The following is a 14,120-nucleotide window of genomic DNA, read 5'->3' on the forward strand; positions in this document are numbered from 1 at the left end:
ATCAGTGGAAACAGGATGCACTTGAGCTCAGTTATACCCAGATACAAATAGACTTCCAGTCACTGTGCTAATGCTAGTTAGCATTGGCTTGCGACACTATCTCTAACTTCCTTCATACTAGACATTATTTCCAAAATTCTGAAGTATCCCTTTAAGCATCTATGTAAGTATTGTTCTTGGCTGTGAGAGAAATTACGTTAGAAAGGAGGTGTTAGAGTTTGAACAGCCGTCGTCATGTCCGCTTTATAGTATAGAGTGCTGCTGTATGTATAGTTCAGTTTGAATCTTCTCTGCTGTAGAACTCATGAATATCACATCCATACATGACTTGTTCAAGGTGGGTTCTGTGCTGTGGGTCCAAGGGTTGGGATGTAAGCACAGACAGACACCAGCTGTTGATTTAACTTCCGATATAACAGGGCCCTGTTGACAGTGTTAGCATGGTTGTCAATTGAGTATGGCCCAACACCAACAATTTAAAATGGGCTACTGAAATCATTCCAATCCTGATTTTTAAAGGCAAATGCAGTTTAGCAGTATTAGCAGGCTGACTTTAGGACCATTGGAATGCCTGGGAGTGGGAGGGAAGGCTGTTTGTATGGCTGGCTGGCTTTTTGGAGAGCGCATCTGTACAGCTGTCATTTTGCCATACCCTAGGTTTATCTGAAATTACGCCCCTGGTTGATAGTGGTAAAGGCTACATCTTCACAAGGGCCTAATCTCTGTCATCATTGATAGGGAGGGATCTGTGGCCATTCACTGAAGTCTGTATCGTGTGTCATACAATCTCAAATGTTCTTATCATCCTTGTCCTTCACTTTGTGCTTTTATTTTGAAATCCATTTTTAGTTGTTTTATTTAACCAGGTAGGCCAGTTGAGAACAAGTTCTCATTTACAAGTGCGACCTGGCCAAGATCAAGCAAATCAGTGTGCGACAAAAACAACAGAGTTACACATGGGTTAAACAAACGTACACTCAATAACACAATAGAAAAATCTGTGTACAGTGTGTTCAAATGAAGTAAGGAGGGAAGGCAATAAATGGGCCATAGTGGCAATGTAATTACTATTTAGCAATTAACACCGGAGTGATAGACGTGCAGATGAGGATGTGCAAGTAGAAATACTGGTGTGCAAAAGAGCAGAAAAACAAACACATATGGGGATGAGGTAGGTAGATTAGATGGTGTAACGGTTGTCGTCGGGAATAGAGGACCAAAACGCAGCAGGAATGTGGATGCTCATCTTGATATTTATTTTAAAGAGAACACCAAAACGAAGAAAGCACGAACAACAAAACAGTCTTGTCATGCTCACACAGGCAAAACAAGAAACAATCTCCCACCAACACTTAACCAAACACATACCCATATATAGGACTCTCAATCAGAGGCAACTAGAAAACACCTGCCTCCAATTGAGAGTCCAACCCCAATAAACTAGACATAGAAATACAAAAGACTAGAGACCACATAGAAATACAAACCTAGAACATAACCCCAAAAACCCAGAACTAACTAAACCAACACCCTACTAAATAAATCACCACCCCGAACCACATAAACAAAATACCCTCTGCCACGTCCTGACCAAAGTACAATAACAAATAACCCTTATACTGGTCAGGACGTGACAGATGGGCTATTTACAGATGGGCTCTGTACAGCTGCAGCGATCAGTAAGCTGCTCTGACAGCTGATGCTTAAAGTTAGTGAGGGAGATACAAGTCTCCAACTTCAGTGATTTTTGCAATTCGTTCCAGTCATTGACAGCAAAGAACTAGAAGGAAAGGCGGCCAAAGGAGGTGTTGGCTTTGGGGATGACCAGTGAAATATACCTGCTGGAGCGTGTGCTATGGGTGGGTGTTGCTATGGTGACCAGTGAGCTGCGATGAGGCTGAGCTTTACGTAGCATAGACTTATGGATGACCTGGAGTCAGTGGGTTTGGCGACGAATATGTAGCGAGGACCAGCCAACGAGAGCATACAGGTCGCAGTGGTGGGTAGTATATGGGGCTTTGGTGACAAAACGGATGGAACTGTGATAGACTGCATCCAATTTGCTGAGTAGAGTGTTGGAGGCTATTTTGTAAATGACATCGCCGAAGGATCGATAGCAGTGGTTCTTAACCTTGTTGGAGGTACTGACCCCCACCAGTTTCATATGTGCATTCACCGAACCCTTCTTAATTGGAAAAATGGCTCTCTTCACCTTGAATTCAGCGAGCGTTGTGTTCTTGTATTGTTCATCTCCATGCAGCTTAAGGAAGTGTTCTCTTAGTTTTGCCGGTGCTAGACTAGAATTGCTCAACTTGGCATTGCAAATCATGCAGTTAGGACGCTGACTCTCATCACGTTCCGTTATACATGTGAATCCATATTGTACATATTCGTCCGAACACTTTCTTTTTTTGCTCGACATAGTATGAAGGGATTAAAATATTAAGAAAGAAATCACACGACGTACCATCACGACAGTCACAATTCGACTACTGAGCGCGCCAAATTCCCTGCAGCACAGATAGGCCAAGCGATGTTGCGTGATCACCTGCAGCCAATGATGGCCAAGCGGGGCGTGTCATCACGAATCATATGAGTCGGGTGTGTGTCTTGACCTCCGCCGAACCCCTGAGACTGACTCACCGAACCCCTGGGGTTCGATCGAACCCAGGTTAAGAACCACTGATCGATAGGATAGTCTGTTTTACAAGGGCATGTTTGGCAGCATGAGTGAACCAGGTGAGGCAGTCATTAGAGAAACCAAGGCTGTTGAGTCTGCCGATAAGAATACGGTGATTGACAGAGTCGAAAGCCTTGGCCAGGTCAATGAAGACTGCTGCACAGTACTGTCTTTATCAATGGCGGTTATGATATCGTTTAGGACCTTGAGCGTGGCTGGATTTGGGAGAAGCGGGGGTGGGCTTGGGCCAGTTGTTGCGGGGGGTGCAGAGCTGTTGACCGGGGTAGGGGTAGCCAGATGGAAAGCAAGGCCAGCCGTAGAGAAATGCTTATTGAAATTCTCGAGTATTGTGGATTTATCGGTGGTGACACTGTTTCCTAGCCTTAGTGCAGTGGGCAGCTGGGAGGAGGTGCTCTTATTCTCCATGGACTTTAGTGTCCCAAAACTTTTTGCAATTAGTGCTGCAGGATGGAAATTTCTGTTTGAAAAAGCTAGCCTTTGCTTTCCTAACTGACTGTGTATATTGGTTCCTGACTTCCCTGAAAAGTTGGCTCAGTTGGTAGAGCATGGTGTTTGCAACGCCAGCATGGTGTGTGCAACGCCAGGGTTGTGGGTTCGATTCCCACGGGGGCCCAGTACAAAAAAAAAAACGCATGAAATATATGCATTCACTACTGTAAGTCGCTGTGGATAAGAGCGTCTGCTAAATTACTAAAATGTAAAATGTAAAAGTTGCATATCGCGGGGACTACAACAGGGTGTTTTTGTGCTGGTTAAGGGCAGTCAAGTCTGGGGTGAACCAAGGGCTATATCTGTTCTTAGTTCAACATTTTTTGAAAGGGGCATGCTTATTTAAGATGGCGAGGAAAGCACTTTTAAAGAACAACCAGGCATCCTCTACTGACGGGATGAGGTCAATATCCTTCCAGGATACCGGGGCCAGGTCGATTTAGAAAGGCCTGCTCGCAGAAGTGTTTTAAGGAGTTTTTGAAATCCATGATGTTTCCGTATGTATGTATGTGTGTGTGTGTGTGTGTGTGTGTGTGCGTGCGTTTTCCAGTCATTGTCATGTCATTTTACTTTTCAGAAATCCTTCACAGAAAACCCAGCCAAACTCCATCCTAAATCCATTTCTCAGGTAGTAAAGACCATCACACCAATAGAGGCCATCTCATCTGTATCTGTCCATTGATCTCCTTTTCTCTCCTCTATTATAAGGCCTGGCCTCTCCTCTATTATAAGGCCCATTTTCTCCCCACAGGTCCCATCTGAGAAGATCATGCGAGCAGGGAAGGTTCTACGTGATGCCATCCTCTCCAGAGCTCCCCACATCATCCGAGACAGGAAGTACCACCTGAAGACATACAGGTGGGTTGGAATATCCCCTGTACCATGTACACCTGGTACACTCATATCACAGTACGTGTACATCTGTCTGTTTGTGCATTGGTTATGTTTGTTTTTTGCTGTATGTATTTCCTGATGTGATGTGTGTATCTCCTGCAGGCAATGCTGTGTGGGAACAGAGCTGGTTGACTGGCAGATGCAGCAGAGCTCCTGTGTTCACACTCGCATTCAAGCAGTGGGCATGTGGCAGGTGCTGCTGGAGGAAGGAGTTCTCAACCACGGTGAGCCAGAACAGTCCAGTAGACCATGCTAAGAGTAACCTCTCTGTCTGTGTGCATGTGAAAGCCGGTCCATTTCTAAACCCTCTGTGTTCTCTGTTTGTTGGGGTTGCAGTGGACCAGGAGCTGACCTTCCAGGACAAGTATCTGTTCTACCGTTTCTTGGATGATGAGCAGGAGGACGCTCCCCTGCCCACTGAGGAGGAGGCCAGGGAGAGCAATGAGGAGCTACAGGATACTCTCCTCCTCCTCTCCCAAATCGGCCCTGACGCACACATGCGCATGATCCTGAGGAAACAGTAAGATCACAGAGATCGCCACCTGCGGGTAGGATGTATGCAGGTCTGGAGAGTTTGGGTTAGGCAAGATGAATAAGATATGTAAGCAAAGTGCAAAGCTGATGCGAAGGTCCTGTTTAAAGTTAATACATTTAAAAATGATTTGTTTTATTGGTGCATGTTTCCCCTTCTCCAGGCCAGGACAGAGGACAGCGGATGATTTGGAGATAATTTATGAGGAGCTGCTCCATATAAAAGCCTTATCTCACCTATCCACCACTGTGAGTACAGATTCAGTTACATTCATAATTCATTGTCGGCCGTATACAGTGGCTTGCGAAAGTATTCACCCCCCCTGGCATTTTTCCTATTTTGTTGCCTTACAACCTGGAATTAAAATAGATTTGAGGGGTTTGTATCTTTTGATTTACACAACCTGACTACCACTTTGAAGATGTTTGTTTCACAATAAAACATATTTTACAAGACAAAAAAAACTGAAAACTTGAGCATGCATAACTATTCACCCCCCCCAAAGTCAATACTTTGTAGAGCCACTTTTTGCAGCAATTACAGCTGCATGTCTCTTGGGGTATGTCTCTATAAGCTTGGCACATCTAGCCACTGAAATTTTTGCCCATTCTTCAAGGCAAAACTGCTCCAGCTCCTTCAAGTTGGATGGGTTCCGCTGGTGTACAGCAATCTTTAAGTCATACCACAGATTCTCAATTGGATTGAGGTCTGGGCTTTGACTAGGCCATTCCAAGACATTTAAATGTTTCCCTTTAAACCCCCCGAGTGTTGCTATTGCAGTATGCTTAGGGTCATTGTCCTGCTGGAAGGTGAACCTCTGTCCCAGTCTCAAATCTCTGGAAGACTGAAACAGGTTTCCCTCAAGAATTTCCCTGTATTTAGCGCCATCCTTCAATTCTGACCAGTTTCCCAGTCCCTGCCGATGGAAAAACATCCCCACAGCATGATGCTGCCACCACCATGCTTCACTGTGGGGTTGGTGTTCTCGGGGTGATGAGAGCCGTTGGGTTTGCGCCAGACATAGCGTTTTCCTTTATGGCCAAAAAGCTCAATTTTAGTCTCATCTGAACAGAGTACCTTCTTCCATATGCCTTTTGGCGAACAACAAACATGTTTGCTTATTTTTTTCTTTAAGCAATGGCTTTTTTCTGGCCACTCTTCCGTAAGCCCAGCTCTGTGGAGTGTACGGCTTAAAGTGGACCTATGGACAGGTACTCCAATCTCCGCTGTGGAGCTTCAGGGTTATCTTTGGTCTCTCTGATTAATGCCCTCCTTGCTTGGTCCGTGAGTTTTGGTGTGCAGCCCTCTTTTGACAGGTTTGTTGTGGTGCCATATTCTTTCCATTTTTTAATAATGGATTTAATGGTGCTCCGTGGGATGTTCAAAGTTTCAGATATTTTTTTATAACCCAACCCTGATCTGTACTTCTCCACAACTTTGTCCCTGACCTGTTTGGAGAGCTCCTTGGTCTTCATAGTGCCACTTACTTGGTGGTGCCCCTTGCTTAGTGGTGTTGCAGACTCTGGGGCCTTTCAGAACAGGTGTATATATACTGAGATCATGTGACACTTAGATTGCACACAGGTGGACTTTATTTAACTAATTGTGTGACTTCTGAAGGTAATTGGTTGCACCAGATCTTATTTAGGGGCTTCATAGCCCACTTTTCAGTTTACATTTTTTTTTCTTTTCATTTCACCAATTTGGACAGTTTTGTGTATGTTCATTACATGAAATCCAAATGAAAATCCATTTCAATTACAGGTTGTAATGAAACAAAATAGGAAAAAGGCCAAGGGGGTGAATACTTTTGCAAGGCACTGTATGATGTCAACCCTGTAACCTAGCTGTGTTTTCCCCCCCTGCTTCTACAGGTAAAGAAGGAGTTAGCCGGAGTCCTGATCTTTGAGTCCCATGCCAAAGCAGGAACCGTGTGTAAGTAGTTTATCACTGCCTCCATGTCCAGAGTTCAACCCCTTTTAACTTGATCAACTTTGTACGCTATTCATTGATTTATAAGTGCATCATCTATATGGAGGCAGAAAGAAAATCCCGGATTAAATAGTAAATCCTTTGCGGTTGTTTCTGTAAGTTAATGCATTGAGATGCATTCTTGGAAATGTTTTGTTGGATAATATCCATTTTGATATGTTATCATTTTCACTTAGTGTTCAATCAAGGGGAGGAAGGCACATCGTGGTACATCATTCTAAAAGGCTCTGTAAACGTTGTCATTTATGGAAAGGTAAAAAAAAAAAGATTGTTCAAATGTTATTTGAATCTGGCATGTCATACGACTCATCCCCATTTGATCAGTATTCAGCTAATCACTATAGCCAATTATAGAAAATATGAGAGTGGATAAATTACATGCAGATGTAAAAGTATTGTATGCTTGTCATCTTATGCCCTTTAAGGCACAGCCGTTCTTTGTTTGCTTATTCTTGTCCTGTTTCACATAGGGGGTTGTTTGCACGCTGCATGAGGGAGATGACTTTGGGAAGCTTGCCCTGGTCAACGATGCCCCCCGCGCCGCCTCCATTGTTCTACGAGAGGATAACTGCCACTTCCTACGTGTGGATAAGGAGGACTTCAATCGGATCCTCAAAGTGAGTTATCTGGGGAAGTCCTGTTTGTCCTCACAGGAGATGGCATGGCCCCCTTCACCTCTGTCCACTAAGCTCAGTGAAATTCCACTTTATCTGTATTCAACGGTATAGTCTCCCTCTATTGTTTGAGATTCGGATTCAACATCGCAGAGGTGTAAACGTTCATTAGAATGATGCATACATTAACCAGTTGTACCAGTTAAGAGTCAAGTCCCCGTTTTCGTATATAATTGTTTTAATGATAGACTACTATCAACTTTGTGGTTCATTGGAGACAGTTGTCTATAGGAGAGGTACGGTATAAACGCTAAAGCCAAACTGTCAGCTGTCAGTCTCTTAGCCCACTGGCCGGCAGATGGCGATATTGAGTCGTTGCCATCTTACCGTCCAAACGCTTGTATGCAGCTGGCAATACACTCATATCCCCGTGGACCGGTTCGTACCTAAAACATTCTCCATTCAGGCTGCAAATGCATCAATTTGCTCCTGAACTAGATTTGACGGTGAGAAGGTGGGAAAAAACAGGGGAAATATGCATACTTTCTTTATGAAACACCATTTTCCACCACCATGCTAAAGTGGTTAATACCTAGGAAGGAATGCTAGTTCCGGATGTTGCCTATCGCGTTCAGCCAATCAGGCTGCAGCATTCTGCATGCAGGGCGCAACATCAGGAAGTAGCATTAGCCATAAAGAAAGCACACATATTTCCCCCTTTTTTTCCCCCTCGTCAATAAATCTAAACAAAAAAAGAAACGTCCTCTCACTGTCAACTGCGTTTATTTTCAGCAAACGTAACATGTGTAAATATTTGTATGAACATAACAAGATTCAACAACATAAACTGAACAAGTTCCACAGACATGTGACTAACAGAAATGGAATAATGTGTCCCTGAACAAAAGGGGGGGGTCAAAATCAAAAGTTACAGTTAGTATCTGGTGTGGCCACCAGCTGCATTAAGTACTGCAGTGCATCTCCTCCTCATGGACTGCACTAGATTTGCCAGTTCTTCTTACCCCACCCTTCCACCAAGGTACCTGCTAGTTTCCAGACATTTCTGGGGGGAATGGCCCTAGCCCTCACCCTCCGATCCAACAGGTCCCAGACGTGCTCAATGGGATTGAGATCCGGGCTCTTCGCTGGCCATGGCAGAACACTGACATTCTTGTCTTGCAGGAAATCACGCACAGAATGAGCAATATGGCTGGTGGCATTGTCATGCTGGAGGGTCATGTCAGGATGAGCCTGCAGGAAGGGTACCACATGAGTGAGGAGGATGTCTTCCCTGTAATGCACAGCATTGAGATTGCCTGCAATGACAACAAGCTCAGTCCGATGATGCTGTGACACACCGCCCCAGACCATGACGGAACCTCCACCTCCAAATCGATCCCGCTCCAGAGTACAGGCCTCGATGTAACGCTCATTCCATCGACGATAAACGCAAATCCGACCATCACCCCTGGTGAGACAAAACCGTCACTCGTCAGTGAAGAGCCCTTTTTGCCAGTCCTGTCTGGTCCAGCAATGATGGGTTTGTGCCCATAGGCGACGTTGTTGCCGGTGATGTCTGGTGAGGACCTGCCTTACAACAGGCCAACAAGCCCTCAGTCCAGCCTCTCTCATCCTATTGAGCACTGATGGAGGGATTGTGCGTTCCTGGTGTAACTCGGGCAGTTGTTGTTGCCATCCTGTACCTGTGTGATGTTCGGATGTACCGATCCTGTGCAGGTGTTACACGTGGTCTGCAACTGCGAGGACGATCAGCTGTCCGTCTTGCCTCCCTGTAGCGCTGCCTCCCTGTAGCGCTGTCTTAGGCGTCTCACAGTACGGACATTGCAATTTATTGCCCTGGCCACATCTGCAGTCCTCATGCCTCCTTGCAGCATGCCTAAAGCACATTCACGCAGATGAGCAGGGACCCTGGGCATCTTTCTTTTGGTGTTTTTCAGAGTCCGTAGAAAGGCTTCTTTAGTGTCCTAAGTTTTCATAACTGTGACCTTAATTGCCAACCGTCTGTAAGCTGTTAGTCTTAACGACCGTTCCACAGGTGCATGTTCATTAATTGATTATGGTTCATTGAACAAGCATGGGAAACAGTGTTTAAACTCTTTACATTGAAGATCTATTTGGATTTTTACGAATTATCTTTGAAAGACAGGGTCCTAAAAAAGGGACGTTTCTTTTTTTGCTGAGTTTAGTTCAGGAGGAAATCGATGCCTTTGCAGCCTGAGTGGAGAATGTTTTAGGTATGAACCGGTCCACAGGGGATACGAGTGTATTACCGGCTGCATACAATACGGTTGGATTGTAAGATGCAACCATCAATACTAGATCAATATCGACATCTGCCTGCGTTTGGGCTGTCAGTCTCTCTACATTCTCCCTCCACAGCCTATTGTTTAGCTCCGCCCACGTGCAGCTTGCGTTGGACTTTGATAGGACATCAGGGTCTTGATTGTGTCTACTGAAAAGCGGATGGATGATGGACATCTGTGTGATCCACAGAAGCAGACCCTTTGTATGCGGCTCATTGAGTCCTCCTCCTCTGTAAATCTCCTGTTGGCTTTGGACTGATGGGCTTCTGGGCCACATAGTCTGCTTCCCAAATGGCACCCTATTCCCTATAAAGTGCACATCCTGGTCAAAAGTAGTGCACTACAAAGACAATAGGGTGCCATTTGTGACTCCGCCTCAGTCAAAATGCTGACCGCCCAGTCTCCCTGTCAGTTGTACTAGCAAACTAATCCACCATGCTTACAGTACCATAGTTCTGATGGGATGATGTAATGTAGTGCAGCCTCCATGTTAACTACCAGATGCCACTAGAGTCGGAGAGAGAAGTCATCCCAGCAATTTTGATGGTCTACTCTGCAGGATTTGCTACAGCACTATTCGGTCGGGAATGTATTTATTCATTTTCAAAATCTTGTAATCCAGATAACAACCACTTGTAGTCATTAGGAATGGCATGGAATTTGATAATAAAACATAACTACAGTACAATGATATAATGATCAGTTGTGTGTGTGTGTGTGTGTGTGTGTGTGTGTGTGTCCAGGATGTGGAGGCCAACACGGTGCGTTTGAAAGAGCATTATCAGGATGTTCTGGTCCTGGAGAAGAGCCCCAGCAGCAACAGCACCACCTCCTCCTCACACTACAAGTACTGAGCTAACTCTATCTGTCTCACCCAGTCATCTCCTCACAATATGATTGAACTACTTTCTGTAGCAGCACTGTTCAATAGAGGTAGAGTTCTATAGGAAGTTAAAAAGGGGACCGTGGGTGTGTGAGATTCTCTCCTGTTGGGAGGGTCATGTGTGTGATAATGTCTCTTGACGTTAGATTCATAACAGAGAGTGAGGTTAGTGTGAGAGACTCTTGAAAATGTGCACAGAGTGAGTGTAAAAAGTGGGTGAGTTTGTGAGCTACCCTCGGCTAAAGAGTGTATAGTAGTGCGGATCTGGTGGCCCGGGGGTAGAAGTTCTAGTGTAAAGCCAAGACTGAGGCTACAAGGCTGCAGACGTCTGTTAGCTACTAGCTAGTCTTAATGGCAGCTGCTGTTAGTGACCGCGGCTGCAGTAATGGAGAGAGAGACATTAATGGTAATGACTGAGAGATGGGCTCCCGGGGAGAAGGCAGGCCCTGCGGGTCACAATCACTCCGCCAGGGTTGGCCTCTAATCAACCACAGCGCCAGTCACATGAAGAGTGTGAGGGTGTCAAGCTCCTCTCCTTCCCCCGTGGAGTGCCTGGCACACACCGCCTGCGTCCCAAACGGCATCCTTTTCCCTACTTTCTATTTACCAGGGCCCTATAGGGAATAGGGTCCCATTTGGGATAGACACGCCTCGTCCTCTGTCTCCCGTTAACTAGCCAATCACAACAAGCCTGGCTGTAGCGTGTTGATTCTTATGTTGAGTGGTGGTCTCTTCCTGTGTTTTACCTATGGAGAGGCTTCCACACCCTTTCTCACCCAGCCATCCCCCTAAAACCTACAGCAGTGGTCAGGACCTCTTTGACTGTTTGTGGATTATTATCTAATGTAGTAATCACAGCCAGGTATTCAGAGGACACAGGTAATTGAAGTGTGGCATAGGAACAGTAGTGAGCACTAGCAGTAAACTTGTCTTGATTAATGAAGTAGGTGATTGATTGACACTGCCATTCCAGATACACTGTGATGTCCGGGACACCGGAGAAGATTCTGGAGCACTTTCTGGAAATGATGCGACTGGACTCTCACCTCAACGAATCAGGTAGAGTAGTGCACTCTGTCACTCCAATAACATCTCTCGCCACTGTGGACCATTGTATTTCTGTGTAAGGACCATTAAAAAAAAAAATGTTTACCTTTATTGAACTAGGCAAGTCAGTTAAGAACAAATTCTTATTTTCAATGACAAATATTTCAACACTGATATTTTTTAAAATTTATATTATATATATATATATATATATATATATATATATTTTTTTTTTAAAGCTGCCGTCTTATCGGCTCTTAACCAACCATGCTATTTTGTTTGTTTTTTCGCGTTGTTCGTAACTCGTTTCGTACATAATATTGCTGCTACCATCTCTTATGACCAAAAAGTGCTTCTGGACATCAGAACAGCGATTACTCACCTCAAATTGGACGAGGAGTTCTTCTTCAATGAGTCAGACGAGAGGGATATACTACGGACACCCGACCAGGCCCAGATCCCCGTGATTCGCTGGAAAAGAAAACGTAGGTTTCGTGGAAAGAGATCAGGATGCCTTGTGAGGATCAGGCGATGAGTGGCTAATCTGCCCTTGCCTTCCGTTCCGCTAGTTAACGTTCAATCGCTGGAAAATAAATGGGACGAACTGAAAGCACATAGGTCCTACAAACGGGACATTTAAAAACTGTAATATCTTATGTTTCACCGAGTCGTGGCTGAATGACGACATTAATAACATACAACTGACGGGTTATACTCACTATCGGCAGGACAGAACAGCAGCCTCTGGTAAGACGCGTGGCCTATGCACATTTGTATACAACAGCTGGTGCACAATATCTAAGGAAGTCTCAGGGTTTTGCTCACCTGAGGTTGATGAGCTGTAGACCACACTATCTACCTAGAGTTTCATCTGTGTTTTTCGTAGCTGTCTACATACCACCACAGACCGAGGCTGGCACTAAAACCACACTCAATGAGCTGTATTCCGCCATAAGCAAACAGGAAATCGCTCATCCAGAGGCGGCGTTCCTAGTGGCCGGGGACTTTAATGCAGGGAAACTTAAATCAGTTTAACCTAATTTCTGTCAGCATGTTAAATGTGCAACCAGAGGGGGAAACAATTCTAGACCACTCCACACACAGAGACAATTACAAAGCTCTCCCTCGCCCTCCATTTGGCAAATCTGACCATAACTCTATCCTCCTGATTCCTGCTTACAAGCAAAGATTAAAGCAGGAAGCACCAGGGATTCGGTCTATAAAAAAGTGGTCAGATGAAGCAGATGCTAAACTACAGGACTGTTTTGCTAGCACAGACTGGAATATGTTCCAGTTCCGATGGCATTGAGGAGTACGCCACATCAGTCACTGGCTTTATCAATAAGTGCATTGAGGACGTCGTCCCCACAGTGACTACGTACATACCCCAACCAGAAGCCATTGATTAAAGGCAACATTCGCACTGAGCTAAAGAGTAGAGCTGCCGCTTTCAAGAAATCCCGCTATGCCCTCTGATGAACCATCAAATAGTGTTTGCAAACTATTACAGACCACAAAAGGAAGCACAGCCGAGAGCTGCCCAGTGACGAGCCTACCAGACGAGCTAAATAACTTTTATGCTTGCTTCGAGGCAAGCAACACTGAAACATGCATGAGAGGATCAGCTGTTCCGGACAACTGTGTGATAACGCTCTCCGCAGCCGATGTGAGTAAGACCTTTAAACAGGTCAACATTCACAAGGCCACTGGGCCAGATGGATTACCAGGACGTGTACTCCGAGCATGTTGACCAACTGGCAAGTGTCTTCACTGACATTTTCAACCTCTTCCTGTCCGAGTCTGTAATACCAACATGTTTCAAGCAGACCACCATAGTCCCTGTGCCCAAGAACACTAAGGTAACCTGCCTAAATGACTACTGACTCGTAGCACTCACGTCTGTAGCCATGAAATGCTTTGAAAGGCTGGTCATGGCTCACATCAACACCATTATCCCAGAAACCCTAGACCCACTCCAATCTGCATACTGCACCAACAGATCCACAGATGATGCAATCAGTATTGCACTCCACACTGCCCTTTCCCACCTGGACAAAAGGAACACCTATGTGAGAATGCTATTCATTAACTACAGCTCAGCGTTTAACACCATAGTGCCCTCAAAGCTCATCACTAAGCTAAGGACGCTGGGACGAAACACCTCCCTCTGCAACTGAATCCTGGACTTACTGACGGGCTGCCCCCCAGGTGGTAAGGGTAGGTAACAACACATCCGCCACGCTGATCCTCAACACGGGGGCCCCTCGGGTGCGTGCTCAGTCCCTCCTGTACTCCCTGTTCACTCAAGACAGCACAGCCAGGCACGACTCCAACACCATCATTAAGTTTGCTGATGACACAACAGTGGTAGGCCTAATCACCGACAACGATGAGACCGCCTATAGGGAGGAGGTCAGAGACCTGGCCGTGTGGTGCAAGGACAACAACTTCTCCCTCAACGTGATCAAGACAAAGGAGATGATTGTGGACTACAGGAAAAGGACTGAGCACGCCCACATTCTCATCAACGGGGCTGCAGTGAAGCAGGTTGAGAGCTTGGCATCCACATCACCAACAAACTAACACAGTCTAAGCACACCAAGACAGTCATGAAGAGGGCACGACAAAACCTATTCCCCCTCAG

At 45.5% G+C, this 14,120-nt stretch overlaps 1 protein-coding gene across 9 annotated transcripts in view; it reads left to right on the plus strand.

Moving 5' to 3' along the window:
- LOC115160763 (rap guanine nucleotide exchange factor 4-like) overlaps positions 1-14,120 on the plus strand; it is a 51,265-nt gene that overhangs the window by 25,278 nt on the left and 11,867 nt on the right. For 8 of the 9 annotated variants that reach the window (XM_029711140.1, XM_029711143.1, XM_029711142.1 and 5 more), the window contains 10 exons: positions 3,768-3,818; positions 3,942-4,048; positions 4,187-4,308; positions 4,421-4,604; positions 4,780-4,864; positions 6,491-6,551; positions 6,785-6,861; positions 7,079-7,225; positions 10,290-10,393; positions 11,403-11,488. In XM_029711140.1, the coding sequence (XP_029567000.1) occupies positions 3,768-3,818; positions 3,942-4,048; positions 4,187-4,308; positions 4,421-4,604; positions 4,780-4,864; positions 6,491-6,551; positions 6,785-6,861; positions 7,079-7,225; positions 10,290-10,393; positions 11,403-11,488 (1,024 nt within the window). The remainder of the gene's footprint in view (positions 1-3,767; positions 3,819-3,941; positions 4,049-4,186; positions 4,309-4,420; positions 4,605-4,779; positions 4,865-6,490; positions 6,552-6,784; positions 6,862-7,078; positions 7,226-10,289; positions 10,394-11,402; positions 11,489-14,120) is intronic. The other variant, XM_029711141.1, reaches the window with a different exon arrangement.

Source organism: Salmo trutta, chromosome 24 (genome assembly GCF_901001165.1).
Source record: "Salmo trutta chromosome 24, fSalTru1.1, whole genome shotgun sequence".
In the NCBI taxonomy this organism is placed as follows: domain Eukaryota; kingdom Metazoa; phylum Chordata; class Actinopteri; order Salmoniformes; family Salmonidae; genus Salmo; species Salmo trutta.